This window comes from Callospermophilus lateralis, chromosome 5, assembly GCF_048772815.1.
Source record: "Callospermophilus lateralis isolate mCalLat2 chromosome 5, mCalLat2.hap1, whole genome shotgun sequence".
Classification (NCBI taxonomy): domain Eukaryota; kingdom Metazoa; phylum Chordata; class Mammalia; order Rodentia; family Sciuridae; genus Callospermophilus; species Callospermophilus lateralis.
Genome location: NC_135309.1, coordinates 83,884,037 through 83,911,627, shown reverse-complemented (window position 1 = coordinate 83,911,627; position 27,591 = coordinate 83,884,037). Strand labels below are relative to the sequence as shown.

The 27,591-nt window shown below is 35.0% G+C and overlaps 1 protein-coding gene across 7 annotated transcripts in view; it reads left to right on the top strand.

Moving 5' to 3' along the window:
* The window catches only part of Pam (peptidylglycine alpha-amidating monooxygenase), a 289,187-nt gene that overhangs the window by 168,787 nt on the left and 92,809 nt on the right, over positions 1 to 27,591 (top strand). For all 7 annotated transcript variants that reach the window (XM_076856972.2, XM_076856971.2, XM_076856970.2 and 4 more), the window contains 3 exons: positions 4,627 to 4,714; positions 15,768 to 15,853; positions 17,407 to 17,490. In XM_076856972.2, the coding sequence (XP_076713087.2) occupies positions 4,627 to 4,714; positions 15,768 to 15,853; positions 17,407 to 17,490 (258 nt within the window). The remainder of the gene's footprint in view (positions 1 to 4,626; positions 4,715 to 15,767; positions 15,854 to 17,406; positions 17,491 to 27,591) is intronic.

The following is a 27,591-nucleotide window of genomic DNA, read 5'->3' as shown; positions in this document are numbered from 1 at the left end:
CACTTAAATGCAGTTGTTTTCATTATTGTTCTCTAGCTGTCTTTCCTTTGAATCCTTTATTTTATTTTATTTTATTTATTTATTTATTTATTTATTTTGGTATTTGATGGGAGAAAAAGAAGGAATCTCTTTTAAGATGTGATTTAATTTTTTTTATACTGTTTTGCATTGTGTTGAAATCTCCTACATAGTCATAAGTGTGTCTTGTGCTCAGTGGACTTTATTCTTATTTTTAAGGAATGGGGTCTTATTATTATTTCTGTAGTAAGTAGGAGTGGAGCAAATCCAGGAAGAGAACCTGTCAGACTAATCTTCTTCCACCTGGCCCCTTCCCACCACAGGCAGCAGGCCTTTTAATGGAATTATCTAAGTACTGCATTATATAAAGCCATCTTCTGTTTGTTTTATACTTATTTTTAATATGCCTTTTTTTTTACTGGAGGTAATTTTACTTCAATTTTCAATAAATTATACATTAAGCTTAATTATATAAATACTGATTAACTTTTTGCTTAGGATATGAACAAAGGTGGTAAGTTGCATGTTTCATCTTGTACCAATTTATCAATTAAATTATTTCTTGAGTGTCTGGAGGAATTTTTGAGTCAGTTTGAATAAAGTTTCAAGAGAGGGAACTGAACAATTTTTTTTTATTGCTGCTTAAAGACATAGGTTTATTTTTTTTCTTTTTAGACATGGGAATTAAACATAGTTAATAAGAGTTCAATATGAAACAAATAAATGATACTTAAAAGATTATGTCAGAATGAGAAAAAAATGTGGTTAGAGAATTTGTTTTTTGAGTAATTAAGATTTGCTTTTTACTTCACAGAGGACAGTCAGAAGATCTTTTTCAATAAACAAAAGGCCAGGAAAACTCTTTTCTTTCCAATAAAAAGCCTCAGAGATTGCATGTTGTTGTCTTTATGATCTGTTCCTCTTCCCACAGATTCTTACTTGAATATTTTGCTTATTAATAATTTTATAAAGTTACTCATGGCTCACCCTTTTTCCAAAGAGGTTATTTTGCCTTGTTTCAAAGAAGCATGCACAAAGAATGAACATTAAAAAAAAGTCATTGATGTCTTCTAAATGAATCACAACAGTTCAAGGCTTTCCCTATTGCTCTGCCCTGAGCCTTCCCTCTGGTTTTATTCATCTTTAGTGCGTTTGTCCAACCTCACAGATTCTGGGTTTAATCCCTGAGTGATTCCCAAATAGATAGTTCTCTGACCTCTTTCTTGAAGAAGACATAGGATTCCAACTCAGCTGGAATTTCCACTTGAGTTTGTAGCTAATGCCTAAAACCCATGTTGTTTTGCATCTAACAGTCTAATCTTGGAATAAACTACATTTGACCCTGTTAATTTGTGACCAAAATTCCAAGGATGATTCTATGATAGGAAATCTGTCCACCTCTAATAAGATAATCGCAGGGCTGGAGATCATGTAATTATCTACATGAGTTATGAAAAAGCAGAGGAATCAGCCTCTTTCCCTTGTTTGACAACCCCTCATAGGTTAGTGGAGCAATAATATTTAAAAAGTATGTAAGCATGGTGGCATTCACCTGTAATCCCAGTAACTCAGGCAGCTGAAGCAGGAGAGTTGCAAGTTTGAGACTAACCTCAGCAACCTAGCAAGGCCCTAAGGCCTTAGTGAGACCCTGTCTCAAAACTTTAAAAAGTGGCTGAGAATGTGGCTCAGCAGTTAAGTGACTCTGAGTTTAATCCCTGGTACCAATGCAAAAAGAGAGAAAGAAAAGACAAGAGAAGAGGGGAAGGGAAGGGAGGAAAAGAAAAGGGAGGGGAGAGGAGGAGAGGGGAGAGGAGAAGAAAAGAAAGAAAAGATACAGTCAAATGAAAAGTTAGTGGATGTCCATAGGGTGATTAAGCAATTTGACAAAATTGAATATAAAATTACAAATCTGTTATCTACCAAAATAAATTTAAGGTGAATAAATAATAAATAACTTCCAGGTCCTTCTGCCTTAGGGCTTTTTAATTTTTTCTTCTGCTGGGAGGATTCTGGAAGTGAGGAAAGAAGTCCTGCACTAATGCTGAGAGTGGTCTGTGAAGTGGAATCCCTTTTTCTTCTTTCAGTTTCTCTTGCTAACAAACTTCGGTTTAGTATCAATATGATTTTCTATGAGTTGTGAAGTGTTGCAATTTCCAGTTGATTCTTTCCTTCTAAGGTATCTTCAATTTCCTAGTTCTACTGTATTCTTTGGTGATAGAAAACAATATTCTCTTTTTATACATTATTTTTAAAAAATTTTCCACAATTTTTATTGGCACATTATAGTTATACATAATGGTGGAATTTGTTGTTACATATTTTTATGTGCACACAATATAATGATATGATGGCCAATATCACTCCACAACACTTCTTTTGTTGATAGACTTTTTCTGTGATATTGCTTAAGTTATAGTGTCTATTTTCCAACATTCTCTCTTTCCTGTTATTTTTTTAATGGTGGCATGAAAACCTCAAATTTTGGTTTTTAGACTTTAAGTTCTTATTTTTAGTGCAGTCAATACACATCTTTTTATTTCCTCTGAAAGTTGTCAGTCAAGGTATCCCATAGTAAGGCTCCTCTGTTTTCTGATAGCCACACATTGCAAGTGGTGGGGCCACAGTTTGATAAAGAACACTTCTTTATTTGATAAACACTCATGTCTCAGCTGCATATTTTAACAACAAATGATGTTTTACTAAATTATGAAAGCAACCCATACAGGTGCCCACACAGCTATTTTGATATGTGAAACAGACCAAAATAGTTAATAGACGCAGTTTTGTACATACTTGAGTCTTGAGGTCATTTACCTCAAAAAAAAAAAAAAAAATAGCATTTTTTTTTAACTGAACTTTATTTTTATTGTTACAGCTTTATGGTTATACATAGTAGTTGGGTTCATCCTGACAAACTCATACATGCATGGAAATTGATTTCAGTTCATGATCCCCACTCTTCCCTCCCATTCTTCCTCCTCCCCCTCTCCCTTTCTCCTTCCTCTATTCCACTAGCATTCCTTTCGCTCATCTATTAATTCGTATTTGTTCCTTATGTAATCTTATCCTTTTCTCCCCCTTTCCTTTATTTTACTTTAGCTTCCACATATGAGAAAACATTCAACCTTTGAGTTTCTGAGTATGGCTAATTTCACTTAGCATGATATTTTCCAGTTTCATCCATTTACTGGCAAGTGCCATAATTTCATTCTTTTAATGGCTGAGTAGAACTCCACTGTGTATACATACAACAATTTTTAATCCACTCATCTATTGACTGGCACATGTCTGGGTTAATTTCATAATTTAGCTATTTTGAATTGTGCTAATATAAACATTGATGTGGCTGTGGCACTGTAGTATGCTGATTTTAGATCTTTGAGGAAAGTACCCAGAAGTGGGATAGCTGGGTCATATGGTGGTTCCATCACTCAGTTTTTGAGGATCCTCCAAATTGCTTTCCAGAGTGGTTGTACTACTTTGCAGTCCCACTGACAAAGTGTTCCTTTAATTATTGTTATTTGTATTCTTGATCATTGCCATCTGACTGGAGTAAGATGAAATTTTAGTGTAGTTTTCATTAGCATTTCACTGATTGCTAGAGATATTGAACATATTTTTTCCATGTCTTTATTGGTCTTTGCTTTTTTTTCATTCAGAGATTTCTGTTAGTTATTTTGACGATTTGTTGGTTAGTTGTCTTTTGGTGTTAAGTTTTTTTAGTTCTTTGTATATTCTGGATATCACACTAGCATTTTTATAAGTAAAGGCAACTCATAAACTTCTACCACATGCTGGTAGCATTTTATATCAGAACAAAAAGGGATCGTGCTAAACCCCTACCAGGAGTGGGTAGGGGTACTGACCTATATAATAACATAATTTTTGAAATATTTCTCTGTTTTACTTCTGCACTAGTTTTTGCTTATAAAGCTTATCTTACAACCACTATTATCAGGAGAAAAAGAGAAATGTCACTGTGTAAGTTTCAATATCCTTTTAACAAGTGCCCTGAACTCACCTAGGACTTAATTTCACATTTTCTATGTGTTTGTGTAGATATATTTTCAACTTCTATTTTTCTTTCCTGGTAAATCATATTTCCACATACATCCCAGTGACTACTGTTGTCATTTTGAGGTAATAAACTTATGTTATAAGTGTTTTTGCTCATGCTTTGACTGCTCACTGTGATTTCCATTTTACTGAACTGCTGTGGAGTGTGCTCTGGTCCTTAGCACTCTGCTGAAACCTGGAGAGAAATGTAGTATGGATTTCTATAGGCTATAGCTTTCATTTTATACCCAAATAATACTTTCACTACTTTAAAGGGGGTCTTCCATTAAGAAGTATGTGTACGTGTAGTATTTAATCTATTGATTATTGTTTTCTCTTTTTACTGTATCAGAGTGTACTATCCTACTGAATAAAAAAGTCAAGCTTATCTTAAAGAAAAAGATAATTTATAGAACCAGGGTATTCTATCATTAGAACATAGAACCATCGTTATTATACAGGTATTCAGTGTTCCAAGACATAGTCTCTTGTGATATTGTGTGTAGAAGTACAACTTGTATTCACATTCATGTATTTTTTTTTAAATAACAGTTGACTTCAAACCTCGGGCCAGCATGGATACTGTCCATCATATGTTACTTTTTGGATGTAACATGCCTTCCTCCACTGGAAGTTACTGGTAAGGATATTGCACTCACAATACAGAAAGGTAGAAAATGTGTGGATTTTATAAGTACCAAGCATATTTGTGCAAGTATTTTACAACTAATTAATAGGTAGAATTTTTTTTCACAAAAAAACATTGTTCATTGGCATTATGTGGCTATTATGGTTTATAACAGTTACTGAGCTCGCTATGGAGCATATGTATTAGTCTTTGTCACTGACTTAATAAATAATTTTCTATTGTTATATATATGTGCAGATGCAGAAGGCTTGAGAAGAAAGCCTAAAATTTTATAATATTGATACTATGATGTTAGTTGTTTTAAAGTTCATGATTTCACCCAAAGAACATGGTAATTCTGTTCATTCAGTTCTCTTTTGACCCTGACACTGCAAGGTGATTTGACATACCATTTCATCCTAACATCTCTGCAAAGCATGTATTATTATCCTAACTTTACAGAGAATAAGGCTCAAGCTCTGAGAAATTTAGTAACTTGCTCAGCGTAACACAGCTAGCTGGTTGTTACAGACAAGGACTGAACCTTAATTTTTTTTGGTTCCAAATCCAAAATTATTTCCATTTTATCACATTGACTCTTGTTTATTCAAATAATTATTGCAGTTTTAGAAATTATTTTAATCACTCTGGTGAGTTTAAATTGTATGTCATGAACAATTAGTAAACCTCTATTGGATGCATGCCAAGGGCCAGAATGGTAGTAGATACCATGGGAGATTTTAGATTAGATATCATTTTACACCCAGAAGTTTACACCATAATTATGGCTTGAGATCTTCCCTTTCTTTCTTTTCTTCTTTTCTTTTTTTTTCCTTGAATATCAGTGAACTCTGAAAAAAAGACAATGTTCTTAAACCTCATATTTTTTTTCCTGATATTCAGAATCACTGTTACATATTTAACAGTCCAGAATGACGGGAGTACTTTGCCTTGCACTGAGAAGGGATCAGTTTTGATGTCCTGTCTCTGCATAATCATGTAGACTGATAGACCTTTCACTGTGCATCCTAATATTCATTCGTCTGCTGCAAGACCTGCAGCAACAGCTTTCTAGTCATTTTTATAACAAACAATTGGAATATGTATTTGAAACTATTAAAAATACAGGGTAATTAGTGGAAATCTCTATGGACCAAGTATCATCAAAGCATTTGTTAATAGGCTTAAGTTATTTGATGAAAGGGGCATATCACATAGGATCCAAACTCATGTAACTCGGTTTATGTAAAATTGGACTCTGCAAATCACAGTTAATATCCTTTGATATCAACATTCCAGTCTTTGCTCTTCAGTAAATTTTTGTAAATAAAATTCTAGGATTAAAAGATTATTCTGTGACAGTCTTTTCTGAATCATATTCAGAAAATCATATCCTTTGGCTTCATGCTTTAAAAATATTCTTCTGAAATTAGCAATATTTACCTTTGGATTAGAATTATTGAAAATTGCTGGAAGGGGTGTAAGCTTTTAAAATCTCTTTTAGCTTCATCTCCATTGAAATGCTATTATGGATCTAATTAATTGTTGAGAAAAAATACATTAAATTTGGTCTAATTCATTGTTTTCATGTTAAAGGAATATCAAAACAAGAACATTATTTTGATACTTTAAAAATATTTATTAGTATAGTTAAATATACTATTTTGGAATTATGTCTATAAAATATATTGACCAAAAGACTTCTAAATATCAAAGATATAAAGAAAGAGAAGAATCAAAGAAAATATATATGAAAGTGAAAACAGAAATTGTTAATGTATTTGCTATATATGATTTTGCTAAAACTACAACTTGAAAGGCAACAGGGAAGAATGAGAGAGCAGTGAACTAACTGGCTGCATATCCTGGGTAGAATATTTAGCCCATTTGTATCAGAGTCGGTTTCTTCATTTTAGCAAAAGCTTTATGCTAGATGACTTATAAAACTCTATTCTAAAATTCCATAATTCTCTGGGTATACACTGCATACTAATGCTGAGTCAGATATAGAAGAGTTATTACCAGCAGTGGTTGCTCACCTCAAGCAAGCAGAACACTGAGTTTTACAGTCAGTTGCATCATTGAGTAATTAGAATTCTTGATAACACTACAGCCATATCAATTTAAAAAGGATGTACAGTATCTGCCTGCTATCCCATACTACCATTTAATCTATAGATTTGTAATAATTGGCCTTATAACCATAAAGCAAGGACAATAATTGATGCTGTTATTCATCTTCTTTAAACCAAGCCCAGAGCCTTCATTTAACATTCCAAAGTAGATGTGGGATCTGTTCAATATGCAAAGTAGGATAAGTAAAATTGCACCAAAACTGCACTAAGTAAAACTGTTCTGGAGACTCTGACTTTATAATTAAGTCTTATTTTCCATTTAAAGATGGTATACGGGCTGGGGATGTGGCTCAAGCGGTAGCGCGCTTGCCTGGCATGCGCAGGACGCTGGGTTCGATCCTCAGCACCACATAGAAATAAAATAAAGATGTTGTGTCTACCAAAAACTAAAAAATAAATATTAAAAAAATTCTCTCTTTCATTCTTTCTCTCTCTCTCTCTCTCTCTCTCTCTCTCTCTCTCTCTCTTTAAAAAAAAATAAAGATGGTATACAATGTTTATCCCTCAGTTATCCCTCAATATTTGATAAAATCTATCCCCCACTTAAAGAATAAGAGCTCACAGTATATTTAATGAGCTGAACTTTTAGGTTGCTTCACCAGAACATCTTCACCTCTACCCTCAATGCCTCACAAGCTCAGCCCTGTAACACTCAGGTATTTTCCTATAGTTTGGCCTCCTTTTCTCTCACCTGAATTATAATACTGATTAACAAAAATCTATCGGTGTCAAGTGTCTTGTATTCTTTCCCTTAAATTCTTGAGTCATGAAATTTATCATGCTCCTTTTACAGTGGCAAATCTTTTCTTCAGTTGTTCCAGGAGATAGACAGCATTTAAATGAAGACTCCCAAACCTTCACATATATTTGGGCTATGGTACTTAGAATGACTTTTGATGCTTAAATATGTCAAGAATTCTTTCCCACTTCAGAGAAATCTTTGGGGAATACAAAGCTATTTTAACAAAAGAAGAACATACTAATAAGATATTTTAACACCAAAATGAAAATGTCAAACTTGGATTTTCTCTCTTCTGTATTTCTTAGGATATCCCCTCCCCACTCCCCAGTGCTTTTTCACTTGAGTATTTTGTTTTCATTGCCAGCAGATTGGAAAATAGGTATGTCTTTAATATAGAAAACATTTTTGCCTGAAATTATGAAGTTATAATTCATCCTGTGTCTTCAGGCAGCACTTTTAATATGAAGGTAAAGAGCTATTCTGATGATGTTTCACTGTTGTGCTGCCCTCCTTTGCTCTTTGTAATTGCCTCTTTCTACTGTTCATTAAAATATATTTACAGTATTAAGTTTACATGAAAATAGTAGACACAGCATGAAGCAGTTTTCATTATGAAGTCATTTTAATTTTAAAGTTCTTTTTTTTTTTCGTCAACATGCATTCTGGTCTTTTGTGTCTCATTCCAAATTAGCAGCTCACACTGGTAATGTGTCTAGTTAATTATATGCATGTGCATTTAAATTGCATACATTGATGTGAACCTTTTAATATACTGTAGGGTGGTCCCTTTATAGTTAGAGTGGGCCTGATGCTCAATTCCAAATTAACATACCTCTGGAGGATGCAAATAAGGACCAGCTGATTGAAAAGCAGCGGCTCTGCTGACCCATGTAAAGGAGGCAACAGAACCTGTCAGGTGTAAGCCTAATACCTTCTTTCTTAGGCTTTAAAGGAGGAGGCATGTAGGGACCCATGGAGAGTAACAGCACCAAGAACTGAAACAAGTACAGTGATAGCATGATGTGCTGGACTTTATTTGTACTTGCAGACTTAATTCAAAACATAGCAATTTTAAGTTACCCAGATTTGTTGGCTGAATATGAGCCATGAATGAGCAGAAGCTCTTTGGGCTGTGCGTGTGTGTGTGTGTGTGTGTGTGTGTGTGTGTGTGTGTACTTCCTTGTGTGCATTGGGGAGAACCCCAAGACTGGATCCCGGAGCCTTTCATACACTAGGCAAGTGTTGTACCTTGAGTCATATCACCAACCCCTCTTTTGGGATTTTTAGGGAAGGTAATGAAATGAAGGTGCTGAAAACTGGGCAATTTTATTTTTATTTTTTTAAAGAGAGAGTGAGAGAGGAGAGAGAGAGAGAGTGAATTTTAATATTTATTTTTTAGTTTTTGGCGGATACAACATCTTTGTCTGTATGTGGTGCTGAGGATCGAACCTGGGCCTCATGCATGCCAGGCGAGTGCACTATCGCTTGAGCCACATCCCCAGCCCGAAAACTGGGCAATTTAAATGTAAGAATTTATACTGATCACCACTAGAAAATAGAAATTTTTTAGTAGATCTTGGAAATTAAAATATTGCATTTCTCTGTTCTTTGAGTACTTTATTTTGTTTTTGCTCTTTTTTTAAATGATGAATGGTTAGCCTCTGAGAGTTTCAAGTTTTGAAAATTATGATTTTTGTTCATATAAATTAGTTTGGCATCTGGGGTAACTTTGAGTGCTTTTTTTTTTCTAAATGTATGATCAAAGGCTTGTGCATTTTCTGGTGAGCACAGGATGTAGAGCTTAAAGCAACATTGTCAAACCTCAAGATTGTGTGTTCTAAATATGGGGAAACCTAGATACTGTTTCACAATATAGTGACTACAGATAATTTATGTACTATATATTCCAAAAAGGTAGAAGAAAGCATTTTGAAAGTTTTTACCACAAAGAAATGATAAACATCTGAGAAATAAATATACTTAACTTGATTTAAACATTATACAATGCATATTGTATAGTGTAGTATTGAATAATATTGAACATTCCATATATCCCATAACATGTACAACTTTGATGTTTTTTGTATCAGTTAAAAATGAAAAACAAGGACTGACATATCCACAGGATTTTGGGAGAGTAAAAGTGTGAATCATTTCATGGGGAAAAAAAAAAAAAAGAAGGAAACCAAAACCAAAAACACAGAGTGATATCTACTCAAAAGGAAATATATATATATATATTTTAGTGATTAAAGTGAGTGGGCTTCTTATGTGTCTAGCATTGTACTTGGGTATGATCGTCTGTGCATAGCTAAAATTATTTTTAGTTCTTGTAATTAATATTTGATTTAAAAACTATTTCTAATGACACTTTGACCAACTAATCTTTACAAATCAAAGATGGCTTCTACAGGTTGTTTGATGTTTTTTTAAAAGAAGAGTCCCAGCTGGTTAAATGAGGCCATTTCCAGCTGTTCCAACTTGGAATCAGTCTCAAGCTAAAGCAGTAGTGCTTTACCATCCTAGGAAGCTTTAGCTTAAATCCCTTTCAACTGCTTCTATTTATTAACCACCTGCTGTGTCTTTTTAAATGCCACTATCTCCACAGGGTTACAGATGCTGATGAGGAGAAAGAGAAAAGTAGCTGAAACATATAAATATATGTAGGAAAAAAAGCCTGTATATGAGACACCCTGCTTGGTTACTCATTTAAATGACTTTTTTCTTCCTCCTTAGTGATTTTATTTTCTAGATAAGTCTATGACTCCATTGCCTCCTTCATGATGGTAATGATTCATTGGTTGAGAAGGGAGAAAGGTATTTGCATATGCTGCCTTTATACTCCCTTTCCAGATCTCTCAGCTACTGTCATCCATACACTCTGTGTCAAGATACACAGTACCTTCTGCAGTGCTCATTGTTTCTTCTGCCATTTGAAACTTCCAAAGTTAAACATAGGTAATGTCCTTCTCAGAATAAATAAAAATAACACAGTCTCCAAAACTGTACCATCTTTTGTTGTATACACTATAAAAATGTATCTTTGAGTGCAGTAGCAAAGTTTGGACATAAATTTCTACTCAGCTAAAATGAAGTGGTCCATTTCCTTATTCCACCTTATTATTGTAAGTTACATTATATTTCCGACTGGAATAGTAACAATGGATCAGTTCATTAAAATAAAGCTGGTATCTGCTTCTGACTTCTAGTCATCAATGATTATGTTTCTTAGCTAAAAATTATTAGGTGTTTGGATTAGAGGAGTTAATAGGAACTCCTTAGCAACTAACCAATTCTTAGTAGATTAATGTCAACTTTAATAAAATAGAATGTCATCGTTGTTACCATTTTGACAGTTTCAATAGAAACAAACCATAATTTTGGGTGTTCTTCTTTCCTCAATAGACAAGCATCTGTGTTAAGTTCTTCTTTCCTCGGAGTTAAAAAGAGTAGCAATATCACAGTACAGTCATGTATTTAGCACAGAACCAGGACTTTGAAATCAGAATATCTTGGGTTCAGATCTCAGCCCTGTTTCTTGGTAGTTGTAATAAACATTAGCTGAATGGTTTAACTTATATTGGTTGATTTCCTCACTTATAAAATGGGTTCAATTCTGCCTTATTGGACCATAATGAAGAATAAATCAGGTGGTATAAAGTAATGTACTTGGTGAAGTGCCAGGCACAAAGAAGTGATAACTGTGACAATTAGCTCAGTCTCTAATAGTTATAGTGTGTATTAACCAGCTCCTATGTGCCAAGCACTTTGGCAGGCACTGAGAATACTTGTCTTATAGCCTCTGCTCTTAGGGATTTTTCTTGCCTCTCTAATCTCATTGGGGAGAGGGAGAGTAGGGGGTAGTTCCTGCAGTGCTGTTTATCAGGCTGGTACTTCTTAATCACAGTTCTTATTTAACTTTCTAATGAGGTATCCTCTCATTACTTGGCTAATGCAGACCCATTGCCTTGAAGTGTGTATGGTATTATCTGAATTGGGGAAAATATTCTGTGGGTTTATATAGCAGTCAGTGATATTTGGATACCTGACATATGCCAAATATAATTTGGGTAGGGCATTATATTTGTGCCATTGATATAATGTTGTGTTTTTCAAAGAAACTTTCTAACTTGAGGGTAATTTTCCTGGTTGTGGTTCTGTTAGATACCTAAAATTGGAATTTGAGGCCATATAAACTTAACTTGAGGGTATGACAATTTTATTCACTTGTTTATTTGGCTAAAAGAAGCAGTGAGTTATCCATTTTGATTGTCCCTGAGTGACCTTGGATTTTAAATAGACTTTAACAGATACAACCAGAGAGTACTTTAACTGACAGTCATGCTTTATTTGGATAATTCAAAATGACAGGCTAGCACTTTTTAGTACTTGACACAGTCAGAAAATATTCATGCTATACAAATGGTTTCCCCATGGATTAGAGGTGAAAGGGTTCTATAGGAAAGGTCCAAGAATTCAGAATTGTCTTATTTTCAAATGTTAATTCTTGTCATTTTTACTATGAATACTAAGAAACCACAGGGAAATTGTGTGAACCTTTTCACAATTTAATTGGCTTAATCTAGAGGAGCCTTTAGGAGAAGGTACTAGAATGATAAGAATAAGAAATCTGGTTGATGGGACCTGAAATTACAAGAGCCCTTGATCAAAGGTTACATTGCCTCCTGGCCTTAAAACTTTCTTACTGATAGATATCTACTGAATTATCTTGTTATATTGTGTGCACATATGGATATATAACAACAAATCCCACTATTATGTATAATTTACAATGCACCAATAAAAATAGTCAAAAGAAGTTCTTAAAAAAGCTTTTTCTTACTAATAAGAATAGTAACAATCACCTCTCTTTTTGTAGAATTTTTTAAAAATCAAAATACTCAATACTGTCTCCTTTGACAGTTTTGTGTGAAGAAAATCTGATGCCATTTTCATTTAAAATGGAAAATGGAAATATTAAATGAAGAGGCCCAGTATTTTATCCAATTGCTCTTTGTTCTCTGCTGCTGGGTGGTTATCAGTTGTAGAATCCATTTCTTTTAGCCTCTTGTTTTCCCCTTTATTTAATCCTCTCATTCATTTAGTTTTAGAATTGGTTTCAATATCCCACTATCCTCCAGTGAATCATTCTTTACTCCATCTTCAGTTTAATGAATCTAAAAATTAAAATTCAGAATTTTTTAAATGAAGCTAACATTTGCTTGTGGTGTCCTTCTTTATCAGAAAAAAAAAGAATAAAATAAGAAATCACTGTTTCTTTGTGAATAAATCAGTGCAACTTATGTCTTCAAATATTTGATTTTAGAATTAATTGCAAACACAAATTGCAACTTAGTTTAGATATATTACTAATCAAAGCTTATCCTTATATAATATCCTCTGCCTGTAAGTCAATGTCATGAATTGAGCCAGAAGGGAGTATGACAGCCAGAGCTATGAATTGCCATTTGGCTGTGTAACCTTTGAAGTTACTTGAACTCTCTGAGCTTATTTAGTTTTAAAGTACCCGCACCCTCTTTGCTGTGTTCATATGAGAGTGAATATAAGCTGCTTTGTGCAAAATACCAGGAAAATAATAATTCAAATATACTGGTGACTGTGCTTTAAATGTTTTTTAAAAAATTATTTTTGTATCTGACAGTGCAGTACAATTTCAGTAAGTTCAGTTCTTTAAGTGCCTGTGCACGAAAAGTTAAAAACTAACAGAAGCAAATTTCACCATACCTTTGCTGAAGATTTGCTAAATGCAAGGCAGGATTGCAGGTGCTGGGAGTGTAGGATGGAGGCATGGCTCCAGCCCTCAGAGAACTCACAGCCTGGCTGGAGAGATAGGTAAGCAAGCTAATAGGTAGGACAAGTGCTGCAGGTAACAAGAGTGGAGGGGTGGGGTCTGAGAATGATTTTCTAAGGAGCAAAACTAGAGCCAAATCTTGAAGAAGGTGAGTGCAAGTTTTTTAGGCAGAGAACTAGAATTGGATATTCCAGGCAAAAGGGAACAGCAGAGAAGACAGAGATTAGAAACCGGCAGCAACTTGGCATGAATCAGGGGATTCTGTCTGGAGACATAACAAGGTCCCAGATCATAAAAAGCCTTATGTGTTAGGCTTCAATGCTTGAATTTTGTTTTGACATTATTTGGGGGAAACATTTGAAAGATTTTGAGCCAGCAAATGACATAATCAAAAACATAGCTTAGAAACATTTACTAAAGCAGTTTTCTCTATTATATTTCAATCTGGTTCATTCTAGTAGTACAGTGAAAAATCAACTTCCATATCAGAGGAAACAATTATCTTGTTTAACATAAGTCTGTCATCACTTTGATGTTAGATACTTGTATATTTATGATCTTTGTTGAAAGCTCTGAAAATTGCCACCCAGATCTTTAAATTTTAGTAGCTCACAGGAGAAAGATACAAAGTTCATCATATCTGACAATCTCATTTCTTGTACTATTATAGCATGGGGCCAAGAAGAAAAATTTTGCTTTTGGGTACTGTCCAACACTCTCAGTCTTTTAACACAGTTGGCATGAGGATGTCATAGACATTCGTTCCAAAGCACAATTCTCACATGGTAATGATCCTTCATAATAAGTATATTGCACTTGACAGTGAACAGTAAGAAACTGCTGTTTGATATGTTTTACATTGCACATTACACAATCTCTTTCTGTAGCTGATTTATAGAACCAAGAGCATTGGCTATGCATAACCTTATTGAGACCTCATGGCTCTGAGTCCCTCACCTCTTAAGTCAGACCGAATCCATTGTTGTCTACTTGACTGCCTATCTTCCAGCCCCATTTCTATCTATAAACATGGTAGGAGACCCTGTCTCTGAATTTGAAGGAACTTTGTAATGTGGTTTCCATACTTGTGTTCCAAGTGTTGCCCAGTTTTCTAGCATCTGTTTTAGCCTGTTTGGAAAGCCAATACACTCTGCCTTCACTTCCCTCCCAGGACATGGGCAGCACACGATTCTTCCTATGTAAACCAATTCCTGCCCAATAGACTGTGTTTGTACTTGTCCTTGAGAGTCTTCAGAGCTTTCAGATCTACATAATTTCCTGCTTCTGACTTTATTTTGCCCCAATTTTCCAAAACATAAACATGTAAAACCAGCATGAAAATGTAGTCTACCAACATTTTGAACAAATTCACATCTATAACGGGACAATGAGCTCTAGTGTCATTAGAAAAATATTGCATGAGTTTGAGTCAGCAACTAATCATTTGTGAAATTGAATCTACCAGATATCTAATAGCTGTACTGGATCCCTTACACACTTTACCAAAACATCCCTATCAGAGAGGTTTCCATGCAGGAATTGGACTTCAGGGCCTCTTCCACACCCAAGAGTCATAGCTATTAGGGGTGGACTTGGAGTGGAATTCCAGGTATGTTCTTCTGTGTAAGTGGTCTTCCCACCATGCAACTTTGTCCTCAATAGTTAATCTTTAGATAAAGTGAACATCTGTTAAATAATGCTTTACCCTGGTATAAAGCTTCAAGGTTTATAAGGTACTTTCACTTACATCTCATTTGATTTATAGAATTACACTGTGAGGTAAGTATAATTTTCCATGCTTTACAAAACAAACAAAAAATAAGGTTCCATAAAATTAAATGACTTGCATAACATTCATAAACTTTTAAAAATCATATTTTCAAAATCGAGAACCCTTTAAGTGGAGTACACTTGTATTGCTCGCTTAATGACACAAGGAATTATTTGTTGCTGTCACCAAAGATTTACTGACTGCAAACTGATCCCCGTGGGGGAAATGTGTATGACATTTCTTTTGGTCCACTTCCAGATTTCCATTGCATTAATGTTGGCTTATGCAGTCTCTCTATGTAATGATTGTTTTTCTCCCTGATTAGATAGAACACATTCCACATATGAACATATCCAAGTATAAATTGTGCATCTGCTGCACAGGATTATTAGACAACAAACAAACCAACAACAACAACAACAACAAAAATCCTTCCCTTTTGTAGGTGCTTTTTTTACATAGAATTTTTTCAGGATCTTTTAAAGCTGATAAGATTATAGTAATGATACATGATGTATTTTGCTTTCAAATACTTTCCCTGATGTGGAGTATGTATACATTTTACTACTTGAATATTCATTATAGCTATTCATCTTTTTCTTCAGGTTTTGTGATGAAGGAACCTGCACAGATAAAGCCAATATTCTGTATGCCTGGGCAAGAAATGCTCCTCCTACAAGGCTTCCCAAAGGTACTTTGGAGACTTCTTGAAGAGTGTCCTGTTTGCTCTTTATTCTGTTTCTGAAGTCCTTTTTACATGATCCTTTCCAATAGTTGTTGATAATATTCTATGTTGCAATATAACACTAAAAGTTTTTTGCATCAGTTACTTTGTATTGAAAAGGTTTCATTTAGGTAGTTACTTTTTCTCTACTTCTCATTGGTAAGTAATTTGGCCTTGCAACAGTTTAGATTGAATTAAAAAATAGCCAAGTATACCTCAAGCCACCTTTGGCCTCGCTCTTGACAGCAGGAACATTTCATGAGCCAAGAGAGCTAGGAATTAAATAAATTGCTGTTTCAGCAAACAGATTTTTTTTTTATATATAGTCCTGGAACCTAGATATTTAATGTGATGCCAAACCTCAGCTGGCTTTCTAACTTAACCTCTAAACTGTTGATAGCTTCCAGTGTGTGACTGAATTACCAGACTCTCTTTTATTACCTGGATGTTTCTTGATATTAAAGGGATAGTGTGCTTCTTTTACAGAATAGGTCTACCATGATTTGGGGGATGGTCTTGTGATTCTCTCTTGCCTCCCCTACTCATGCCAGCATCACTAATTGATGTCTGTTTTGCATTACTTCAAGTGAGCCTCAGGATTCTGTCTACAGTTTATCATGTGGCTACCACCAAACAAGTTTAAACACTAATAGAGTATTGAAAATCTGTCACAGATTTGTCAGCCTTTTAAGAGCAGATGGAAAATTTTATTTTCTATGTCTGTAAAACTTTTTTAAAAAATCTCAATAGTTGGGGCTAGAGATGTGGCTCAAATGGTTGCGCGCTCGCCTGGCATGTGTGCAGCCCAGGTCCAATCCTCAGCACCACATACAAACAAAGATGTTGTGTCCACCGAAAACTAAAAAAATAAATATTAAAATTCTCTCTCTCTCTCTCTGTCTCTCTCTCTCAAAAAAAAAAATCTCAATAATAAACTCTGTCTCTTAACAGTAACACTATTATAGAACTCTTTAGATTCCAAAAATTCCATGACATACTGGACTTTTTAATATAGTTAGTAACTGGCTTCCTCAATGACATGTTTGTAGATACCTGTTTTTATATGGGAAGAAAAGTAATTCCCCTGTATGCTCTTAAGAAGTCTTTTCCCTTTACTAATTAGAAAATAAAATGAATATATGTGTGTGTCCATATATAAAGCAATATGAAAGAATAGTTTATGTATGTCTTTTAAAGAATCAGCAGGGACAAAGTGAGGTGTTTTTTCTTTTGTTTTGTTCTGTTTCTTTCAGAGTGATTGAATTGTGTGGTTAAAGTAACAGTGATTACTCTGGTGTTGAAGTGAAAACTATGAATGGAATTCCACCAAAGCTTTGAAAAGAAATGACATATTAGAAATTAGAAATGCCTAGTTTATTTTTGTTTCTGTGTAACATAATTTCATATGTTATATGCTATTTTATTTCCCTTTGGATATTATAGATCAGCACAGCAAGATTATTAGCTCTATTGTAGACTTCAGTTTCTAAAATATTAATTTATCTTTTGTAAATTTTTAGGTGTTGGTTTCAGAGTTGGAGGAGAGACTGGAAGCAAATACTTTGTACTACAGGTACACTATGGAGATATAAGTGCTTTTAGAGGTAAGTTTTTAAATTATCAGGCTGAACATAATTTTTAGTAATATATTGCTTAAGTAGATTTACTGTTATCCACGTAATTAAATGAAGGTTTTCTCACACCCTCTGCCCACTAGGGACAGCTGTCTTCCATTCCTTTAATTTGGAATTACTGAAGGAATGACTTTTAAGTTATTTCTCTTATGCAAACGTGTATCCAACGGTGCTTTCTCTTAAGCTGACATTATAGAGTTGTTTTGCTTTTCAGTGCATTGCCTTATCTGCCAGCTCCTGCCCCTATCAGAAATGCCACTCATTCCAAGCAACACTATTAGAAAGAATAGGGACTGGTGTTTATTTATGTTACTATGAGCCAGGCATTGGGAGAGTCTATAGGTTCTGCAGTGCCAGGGAAGTTCTCATACACTCAGGCAAATGCCAAGCTTTATGTATAATCCACACTTGCCACTTCATGAAGTCATTGTAGTCCACAGCACAAACCCCTAAAACCACAAACCCCAAGTCCACTGGTGGACTTGGTTAAGTACTCCCAGATACCTTTTGGCCCTACCCATGAGTATTATGCACTGTGTTTAAATGCCCCTTTTCTCATTATAGAATCATTAACATGAGGCATGGGCCCTGTTCCCAAGGCAACCAGCTCCAGGGCTTGTTATCCCTTCTGCTGCATTTAGCCACATTCCAGCTGCATTCTGGATTCTCACTCTTGTGTCTGTGAGAGTATAAATATTAAATAGAGCTCTCTTTGGCTTGTTGGCTTTTTTATTGTGTCTTGCTGAATTGTATGTACTTTCTCCTGTATTCTCTATTTAACATCATGACTCTACTGACTATCCTGATATATTTTCTTTTCCAAATACATTAGTTGTCCATCTGGCAACAAAGTCTAGAAGTAGTTGTGTGTTTAAGCCTATGAAATACCCTCTAGAGCCTTTCCTGAGAGAGTCCCATATGGTGGGAAGGTCCATAGATTGTCAGCACTAAGATTAAACATAGTAAATATAGTTTTCCTCAGAAAATAGTGTTGAAATGAATATGTGTACATAACTAAAAAACTAATTAGCACTATAGCTGCACATATCATCAGTTAAACAATCTCCTGTGGACCAGCTTGTGAACCTAACTAACAAACAAAACTGTTTTATATCAAAAATACACTTTTGAGTTTTACACAAATAGTTTTACACAAATAGTTAAGGAACAGAATCTAATCTTAAATTGTAAGATCTCTGTACTGTTGAAAAAGAGGATTTGTTGAAAATACTGTTTGTGTTTTAGAAAAAAAACAGCAGAAATTATCTAAAAACTTACCATCTTGGCTTCCGTGAAACAGGCAGATTCTAAGACAGCTGACCTCCACAGTATTGACAAAAATCATAATTATTTTTTCAACATGGCAAGCAGACCTTCCCAACCATGAGACTAAGGCAGCACACTGTACCCCTACACATTTTTCTAACCCTTCACCTCTATCCTTCTCTAAAACCTCATACTTCACTTTTTATCCTAATTCCTCTTGGTTTTTTAGTACCAGAGGTGCTGTACTGATACCTGAGAGAAAATGGATGACATATATTAGTATTTTTTAAAAATATATTACTGTAATAATTTAATTTCTTACTGATGAGTTAATTTTGTTTTATAATTTATGTTTAATCTAGGGGTAATAAAGTACTGACTTTAAATATATAAACATATAATTCTTTACTATAAGACAGATGAGAAACTTAATGTAGTAATTTTTCATTTTCTTCTAAGAACAGGTTTTCTAAAAGAAGTTATATATAAGGTAGAATGATTACTAGTGTTTGAATTCATAAAACTTATTATAATAGAATAAAAAACCAAAAAAACTTCAACATGTAATTCATCCAGTACCATTAGGTACTGTCTTGCCTCTTAAGCTATATGTGGTTTAGAACAGTAAATAATTGCATGATAAAATACAAATCTCATTAAAAACATGAAATAGCATTTTACATTTATTAAATTTGAAGTGGGTGAAGATTGAATTATGAAACCCAGGATTACAAGGGTTTCAGTGACTTTGGTAGTTTGGGAGGCTTTATAAATTAGTATAATATTTTGGAAAGCAATTTTATCATTCCATATGCACTTAATATATAAGAGTAAAATCTTGTTCCAAGTGTTTTTTTAAACTTAGTTTAAAACATATTTTTTTTAGTTGTAAATGGACACAATACCTTTATTTTATTTATTTATTTTTATGTGGTGCCAAGGATCAAACCCAATGCCTCACATGTGCTAGGTAAGCACTCTACTACTGAGCCACCACTCCAATCCTTTGTTCTAGGCTTTTATTCTGAAGAAAGAGATTTCTTTTTTTCTAACAAGGAACTGTCTACCAACAGCTATTTGTGCATCAATAATTATTAATATGAAAAACTGGAAAGCTAACAAATGTGTTTTAATAGGGGACTGGTTAAATGAATGGCAAAACAATATGTTTAACAAATAATAAAATTTAATACAGACTATATAAGGGTATATGTATGCTTGTATGTTTATAAGGATTGTAAAGAACAAGGAGAAAAAAAGAGAAACAATTATGAGCAAAAAAGATAGGAGTGTGTGAATTTTTCCCTTGAAAGTATTATAATGTTACCTTTTACATTTTAAAATTCCACAAGTTTTAGCACCATATTACATCCTTCAGTATCTGCTGGTTAGTGTTCTACCTTTCCACTGGTTCCCTCATGATAACAAAAGAATTAATGTAATTATTACATATGCCTGGTTTGCTATAGGAGTGAATTGTGTTTTTAAATAGGTTCTATATTACAATCCCTTACTTATCTTCTTATGTACCCAGAAGTGGGAATAATATCATCATATCTTATAATTATTAAAAATGCTTTAAGTATTCACCAGGTGTGGAGGTACATGCATGTAATCCCACCAGCTCTGGAGGCTGAGGCAAGAGGATCACAAGTTCAAAGCCAGCCTCAGCAATTTAGTGAGGCTCTAAACAACTTAGCAAGACCCTGTCTCAAAAGCAAAAATAATTTTTAAAAAGGTCTGAGGATGTTGCTCCATGATTAAGCACCCTTGGGTTCAATCTCTGGTACCAGAGGAGAAAAATAAATAAATAAATATGCATTATATACACATAAATGTATATATCCACACACACACAAATATACACTCATATAATTTATCACTGATTTCAGTACCAGTGTCAGTGAAGATTAGAACTTGATAATTTAAAAAATATTAATAATATATCATGTATATAAATTGTAAATCAGAAGAACACTATTAGAAAATTAACTAATTCTACTGAAATGTAAGGAAATATTTGGTTTAGGGGAATGAGCATTTTTTTTCCACCCAGGGATGGTTTTAAGGATTTGAGAAACCTAAGACTTTTCTAGAATAAAGCACCAGCAGGGAAGATAAAATATCTTCTCAAACGTGTGGGAATTTGATAGAGTTTCAGAGACAGCATAACCTGAAATCAGCAGGGTCCATCTGTATGGACTGTGTTCTGTATTTGTAGGAAAAGATTGGCTGTGAGTTCTGCGGGATTACATGAGATGTATGTTTTATTTTGTTTGTTTGTTTTGGAAATTGCACAGAATGTGAAGCTATAAAAAGATCATTTAAAAACAGCCAACTTTATGAAATGCCATGTCAATCACAGTGTTGGGCCTGTGCTGGTGCTGGATATACTAACCTTCCTGCCCAGAAGAGTTTACTGTGTTCCAGCAGGAGTGATAAGGACAAAGAGTGCGTGTTTATAGGCAATAGTAGAAGTGCTGTGGAGAGGCAAGAGCAGGCAGGTCGATCTATAAGGGCAAAGGGTCTGAGAAGGCTTCCTAGAAGGTGGAACCAGAACAGGGTTTCAAAGGCCGTTCAGGAGCTCCCAGGTAGGCAGGATAAAGGTAAAAAGCATGCACAGGGGTACTGGAGTGAAACAGCCTCCCATACCCAGGGAGCTCTTGGCAATTTGGCATTACCGTAGTAAGAGACAGGAAGGGAGAAGAGGCAAGAAGTGAGAAGAGAGGTGAAACTGAGGCACAAGGCCACTAAGATCCCTGGTAGAATTTCATTCTGAAAGCACTCATAGTGTTCTTCCTCCAAGTATTCTGATTGGAATTTTATTTCACAATGCTGGGAGCTTTTCCACAGCTCTGTAGAAAGGATTGGGTGTGTAGACAGCCAGAGAGAACCACATTGGGGATCAGGAAAGTCAGAATGATTTCTTTTTCAAATGTGGACTTCTGACTTCTTTACAAATTAATATTTCATGTAAACAGAATATAGTCTATTAAGAAGTGAAATTCCCATGGTAGCATGGTCAGGGCTTGGTGACCAAACTCCGAAATCCAGATAGCCTGGGATTGGCATGGGCTAGTTGTGTTACTGTCACCAAGCCTCTCTTTGCTCTCTGCATCTATAAAATTGGATTGTAATGGTTTGTATAAAAGTACCTGGTAAGTAGTAAGTTGTTACTTGTTATTATAGCCCCTGTACAAAGATAAATTTCCCCAAATGCAACTGTTGGTCATAATTGCCCATGATATAGAGGATGTTGGTTCCTTCTAAAGCATTGTGTTCGTGTTTGTCATATTGCCAGTAGAATTTTCCTAGTTATGTGGAGTTTCCTTCTCCACAGCCGTTTTTATTATTTATAGTTCAGCTACACAAAGGTCAAAGACCACGTTCTTGCCCTTTTAGGAAATTAGACTAGTGGAAATGGAGGATTCCACCTTGTCTCCCTGCCCCAGCACCCCCACAAACATACAGTGTTTTGTTTGATTTGGTCAATTTTTTTTAAGCAAAGTCTGTTTTTCTCTTGTTTGTTTTCTTCCCCAACAAATTTTCTGAAGACAAAATTCCTATGAGATTTTATAGAATGATGCTGAAATTTTTTTTAATGTTTTGGCCCAAGAGAATCTTATGAAAACTGCCTTCTGATTTCTGGCATTTCTGTCATAAGCTTCCTAATCTCCAACAATAGTACACTTCTCAAATTGGAAATCCTATGTGTTCACCAATTGAAGTTGGAACTGATATTCTTAGAATGGAGGTCAGGATATCTTCCCAAGTGTATGGCCCTATTGTCTTAGGTTGGCAAAATTTCCAAGCTATCATCTACCTACTGTCATTAAGCCGATGGTACACATAGGAAAACTAAGGTATTGTAAATGATACCACACACACACACACACACACACACACACACACACACTCAAGGCCTTGCTTCCCACACCTTCATCACAGCCCTCAATGTGCACCTGCATTTTATAAATTGCAGCCTGTTCCTGGGAATATAGCCAAAAAAGATTGCTTTTTCTTAGAGTGAGTGTTTATTACTTACATTCAAAATTAAACGAGTCAAACTTGGAAATCCTATTTTCAACTCTCCTTGATGTGTACCCTAAAAAGTATAGTCTCCAGATTTCTGGAATTGCATTATTAAAATTAGATCATAAAATTTTAGACTCCTAAGGGGATCATCATTTTCAATAGCTACATTTTTCAGAAAGCTACAGTTTTTGCCTTGTAAGTACTGGAACTTTAAAGCATTTTGGATAGAAGTCTTTCTAAAATATGTTATGTATCTTTTGAAAATAAGTTAGATAGTGTATGTTAAATACCTATAGCTGTGCCTAATACAGAGCAGATTGTCAATAAATGTTAGTTTCAAATCTTGCTTATTCCCTTTCCCCTTTCTTCATAATAATGGAATGTCATACTGAATGTTCACTATTGCGCTCTGATTTCTTTCAATTTTTAAGAATACACAGAGGTTTTTCCATCGAACTGAGCTTATTGCCTCCTCCTATGTGCTTTTCTGTGTTTTCTACAGTCCCTTTCTTGTCAGGCTACTACTTCAACTCAATTCTTGGTTTTTGTTTTGTTTTGTTTTGTTTTTGTTTTTTGTTTTGTTTTTAGTACCAGGGATTGAACTTGGGGCACTCAACCACTGAGTCAAGTCCCCAGCCCTATTTTGTATTTTATTTAGAGACAGGGTCTCCCTGAGTTGCTTAGTGCCTCACTTTTGCCGAGGCTCGCTTTGAACTTATGATCCTCCTGCCTCAGACTCCCGAGGCACTAGAATTACAGGCATATTCCACCTTGCCTGGCTACTTCAAGTCATTTTAATTTGAACAGTACACCACAAGGAGGCAAAGATTAGTAAAGACAAAAGTTCGCTCTCATGTAGCTCCATGTCCATCAGGATGAATGCAAGTAAAATAATGGCTGTGACCCTGTGAACCAGTACAAAGTAGGTGTAGTGAAAGAGAGGGACTTAGAAGCAGGTAAGATCACAAGTCGATTAGATTTTTAAAGTTGCCACGTTGATTTCCTAGGGGTACCAGTTTCCTTGTTCTAAATTCATGCTTTATATTTAGAATCTAGATAACTTTCATTTAGGTTGCTTACTTGTTTTATTTTTTAAAATTTTTCATTGTTGTTTTTTCATCTGGAAATTTAGAATAAACTGACTTGGAGCCCACATGGGGAACTGTTTGCATAAAATCATGGGAACACTAGTGCCTGGACTTGGTGACATTCAGACTTGAGTTTTTCTTGCTCTCTTGCTATTATGATCCATTTAGGTGTGGCTTCAGCATTGCTTGTGCAGGTGGATGTTCCTGGACACAGGTTTTTACCTGTGCAGGCACACGCTCATGCGTGCACACATAAGAGATTCCTATAAGGAGCAGTAGAGCAAGCAGGCAGGAATGCTAACCGTGGCAGGATGAAGGGGAAAGAGGACTCCAGAAGAATTCTAATTCCAATGTGGCTCCAGCTGCATCTCTGCCTCTTACAAGGCTACTGCCAGCAAGCTATTGGAAAAAGCTTTGAAATTGTGAGCCTGGAAAAAATCCCTTGCTAATGCATTTTTGAACAAGATAGAGCAGAGATCAGTGGCAGGGCAACTGCACTTAAAATTATTTCATTCCAGAATAAAGCAGACTATTCTGACTTCAATGTAAGTATTTGATTGCTCCTGACTCCCTGATACCTGATTGCAAAGTTAGTGGGAAACTGGGTCAAAGTTGCTTCTCAATGCTTCCTTGTTGTCTTCCCCAAATCTGTACAGGTATCTTCTGCCTGCATGCTTTCCAGCAAGATAAACCAAGCCTTCTTTTACTCACTTTGCAGAGTGAGTGCTACTGTGAAGATATAGATAGATAGATAGATAGATAGATACATACATACATACATACATATATACATACATACATACATACATACATACATACATACATATTTTTAAAGCATTTTAATTGATTTCCATACTTAAGAATCTTTGTTGAAATTGCAAATATTGAGGAGGGGCATTATCGATTCTTTCCCATCCACAGCTGAGATGCCCAAAAGCCATGGAATCTCAGTACTGAGAGGGAGACACAGATAGCACCTGCCTAGCACTAAATAAGACCTTACCTGCGCAGAACCTTGACATGCACATGGCCCAGCAATCCCGACCACCTTCCAGAAAACAGAGAATTCCAGAGCATACATAATGATTCCATGTTCTCAGTTGCAGGGACAGTAGCCCTGCATAAGCAAGTCTCATCGCTGGTTCCAGGAAGAGTGCACTTTCCTCAGTTTCCCCTTTCTTTCCTGATGCTGTGCTGTTCATGCCATCTGCCAACTTCCTTTCCTTCCCTCCGCAACTGCCACATCTAATTTCTCTGATATTCCTTGATGAGGGGACACAAGCATTCATTTAAACATTTTGGGGCAGATGTGGTTTGGAATTAAGAATTTCTAATATTTTTGAAAGGTATTCAAGTGCCTAAATTATGTATTACATTCTATCACATCTGGTAATGTGAAGCACCATCCCTAATCAAATACACACATATTCTTATAACAGATGTTCAAATATTGACACCAAAAGGGATAAAAAGATAAAAAGGTTACAGTCTGTTTAGGTCAGATTTTGCTGCCAAACTTTTATGAAAAGCACCAGGTTTCTGTAGCTTTGCTGATTTTAGAATGCAAGAAGTTCCGGTATTGGGACAAGGAAACCTATTCCTTAATATTTGAGTTAACAGTTGAAATACTAAGCAGGATTGGAGAAATCTATCTGGGTGTGTTTGCATGTTTTTCATTTAAAAGAAACTTCACTCCTGAAATTAATTTTTCCATCTTTTGGATATTAAAAAAGCATTAAAAAGAAAAGTAAAAATTTGTAATACCACTACTGTTAAGAAAAAAATGTATAAAACCCTCTTTGAGCTCATTTCCCTTTCTTCCCTCACACTCCTCACCCTAACCCCCAGGCAACTACTGTTTATACCTAATCAGCTTTTCATATACTTATCTTAACATTTCCTATACATATAGAAACATCAGACATGTATATATGTGCTTTTTTTTTTGACAGAAATCTGACCACATTTTCTATGATCTGAATCTGTTTTTTTCCACTTAACAGTTTGCCCAGGGCATATTTCAAAGACAGCACATGCAGCTCTTATTTATAATGGCTCCCTAGTATCCTGTTGTATGGATCTACTATAATTTATGTATCCTGTTCTTTATTAAAGGAGTTTAAGATTTAAGTTTTTGCTATTACAAGCTATGCTGTAGTGAACTTTAATGTTAAGAAATGTATTAGGTGACCATGTTTTGCTACTACAGGGTTGATCTCTAGAAATAGAATTTTGGGGGTCACGGTGTTTTCTTAACAGATTCAAGCAAATTACCCAGCAGTGTAATTTTTATAATTTATAGTCCGTAGCGAATGAGCAAACCCCACACTTTTATCTACAACTAGATATTCTCACATATTAAAAATTTTGTGGTGGTTTTCTTAAAGGCTTTCCTCTCCTTAATGTTCCATTAAAGTGATTTGATTTAGATGGAAGGCATTAATAGAATTACCTCTAAAATACATAGTCTAGAGCAAAACTTCTGAAAATCTAATCTGAGACCTACTTACACTCAGACTTTTCATTGGTGAAAATGAAAATTTCTGTCTCAAATAACCTACTGGATCAATACACAAGTAGGGCTCAGGTGGTAGTGTCTTGGAGCTGGCTTTCACAAGAGGTTTACAAATGCCAACTGGCAATTTGCAGGTATTTTGTGAGCTGATTGTTAAAAATAGGCATCATTTGGATAAGGTAGTCACTTCTAAAGAATTATCACCTCCTAATTATTTTACCGTGTTTTGTGATTGTCTGTGCTTTTGAGGGTTTTTACATTTGTTGTGTTTGTGTAAATACTACAAAACATTGTGTTGCCACTCATTTCTTCCTAACTCAGTGTTCAGTGACATGGAGCTGATGGCTAGAAATTAGCCACACTGTCAAAGTTTACACCATGGACATCGACAAATGCTGTACCTCAGACTGGGATTTATTATTTTAGAGGTTTTCTAGATTAAAGAAAATGATAGAAAAAAATTGTTAATACAGATAGTTGTGAATGGTCAAAGAATTTGAGGAAATATTCTTCCAGTATTTCCCTTATCCACTACAGCCAAGATTTTGCTGACCTCATTAATGAGCAAGTGCAGTCCCAACGTGGGTCTTTGTTGTTTCAGGAAATGATAATATAAACAATCATTCTTTTCTGAACTCATTGGACAATTGCAACCATAGATAAGCTATGGAAGAGTTCAACAAAAATCAAGGAAAGAATGCTGTGAAATTCAACTGCTTGTATGGCATTCACAAGACATAAATTATTTTATATTCTAAATTTTTTATGAAGTTAGTGCTACATATTTTTTATAGTAAAAGCTACAATAAACTAATACACTTGTACATGTTTATTTCAGAGAGCTGGTGTGTTACCAGCACACCACTAGACCCAGGATTCTGAAATTTTAACAAGCTCCCCCAGTTGATTTTTATACAAGCTAAACTTTAATAACTGGTACTCAAATATTCCTAGTAAGGATGGAAGTCATTCCTACTTTTTTTTTTTCCTGTACTACAGGTGTGCCAAAGTAATCTCCTGGGGCATAGGACATGAGCTGAATAATTTTCATTTACCAAAATAAGCTTAATTAAATCTCAATTCTCTTAAGAAAAAAAGGGAACTTTGAAAGAAGAAGATGCACTTAATTACTGCCTGATTATTCACATACTTTGTATCACTTAGAAA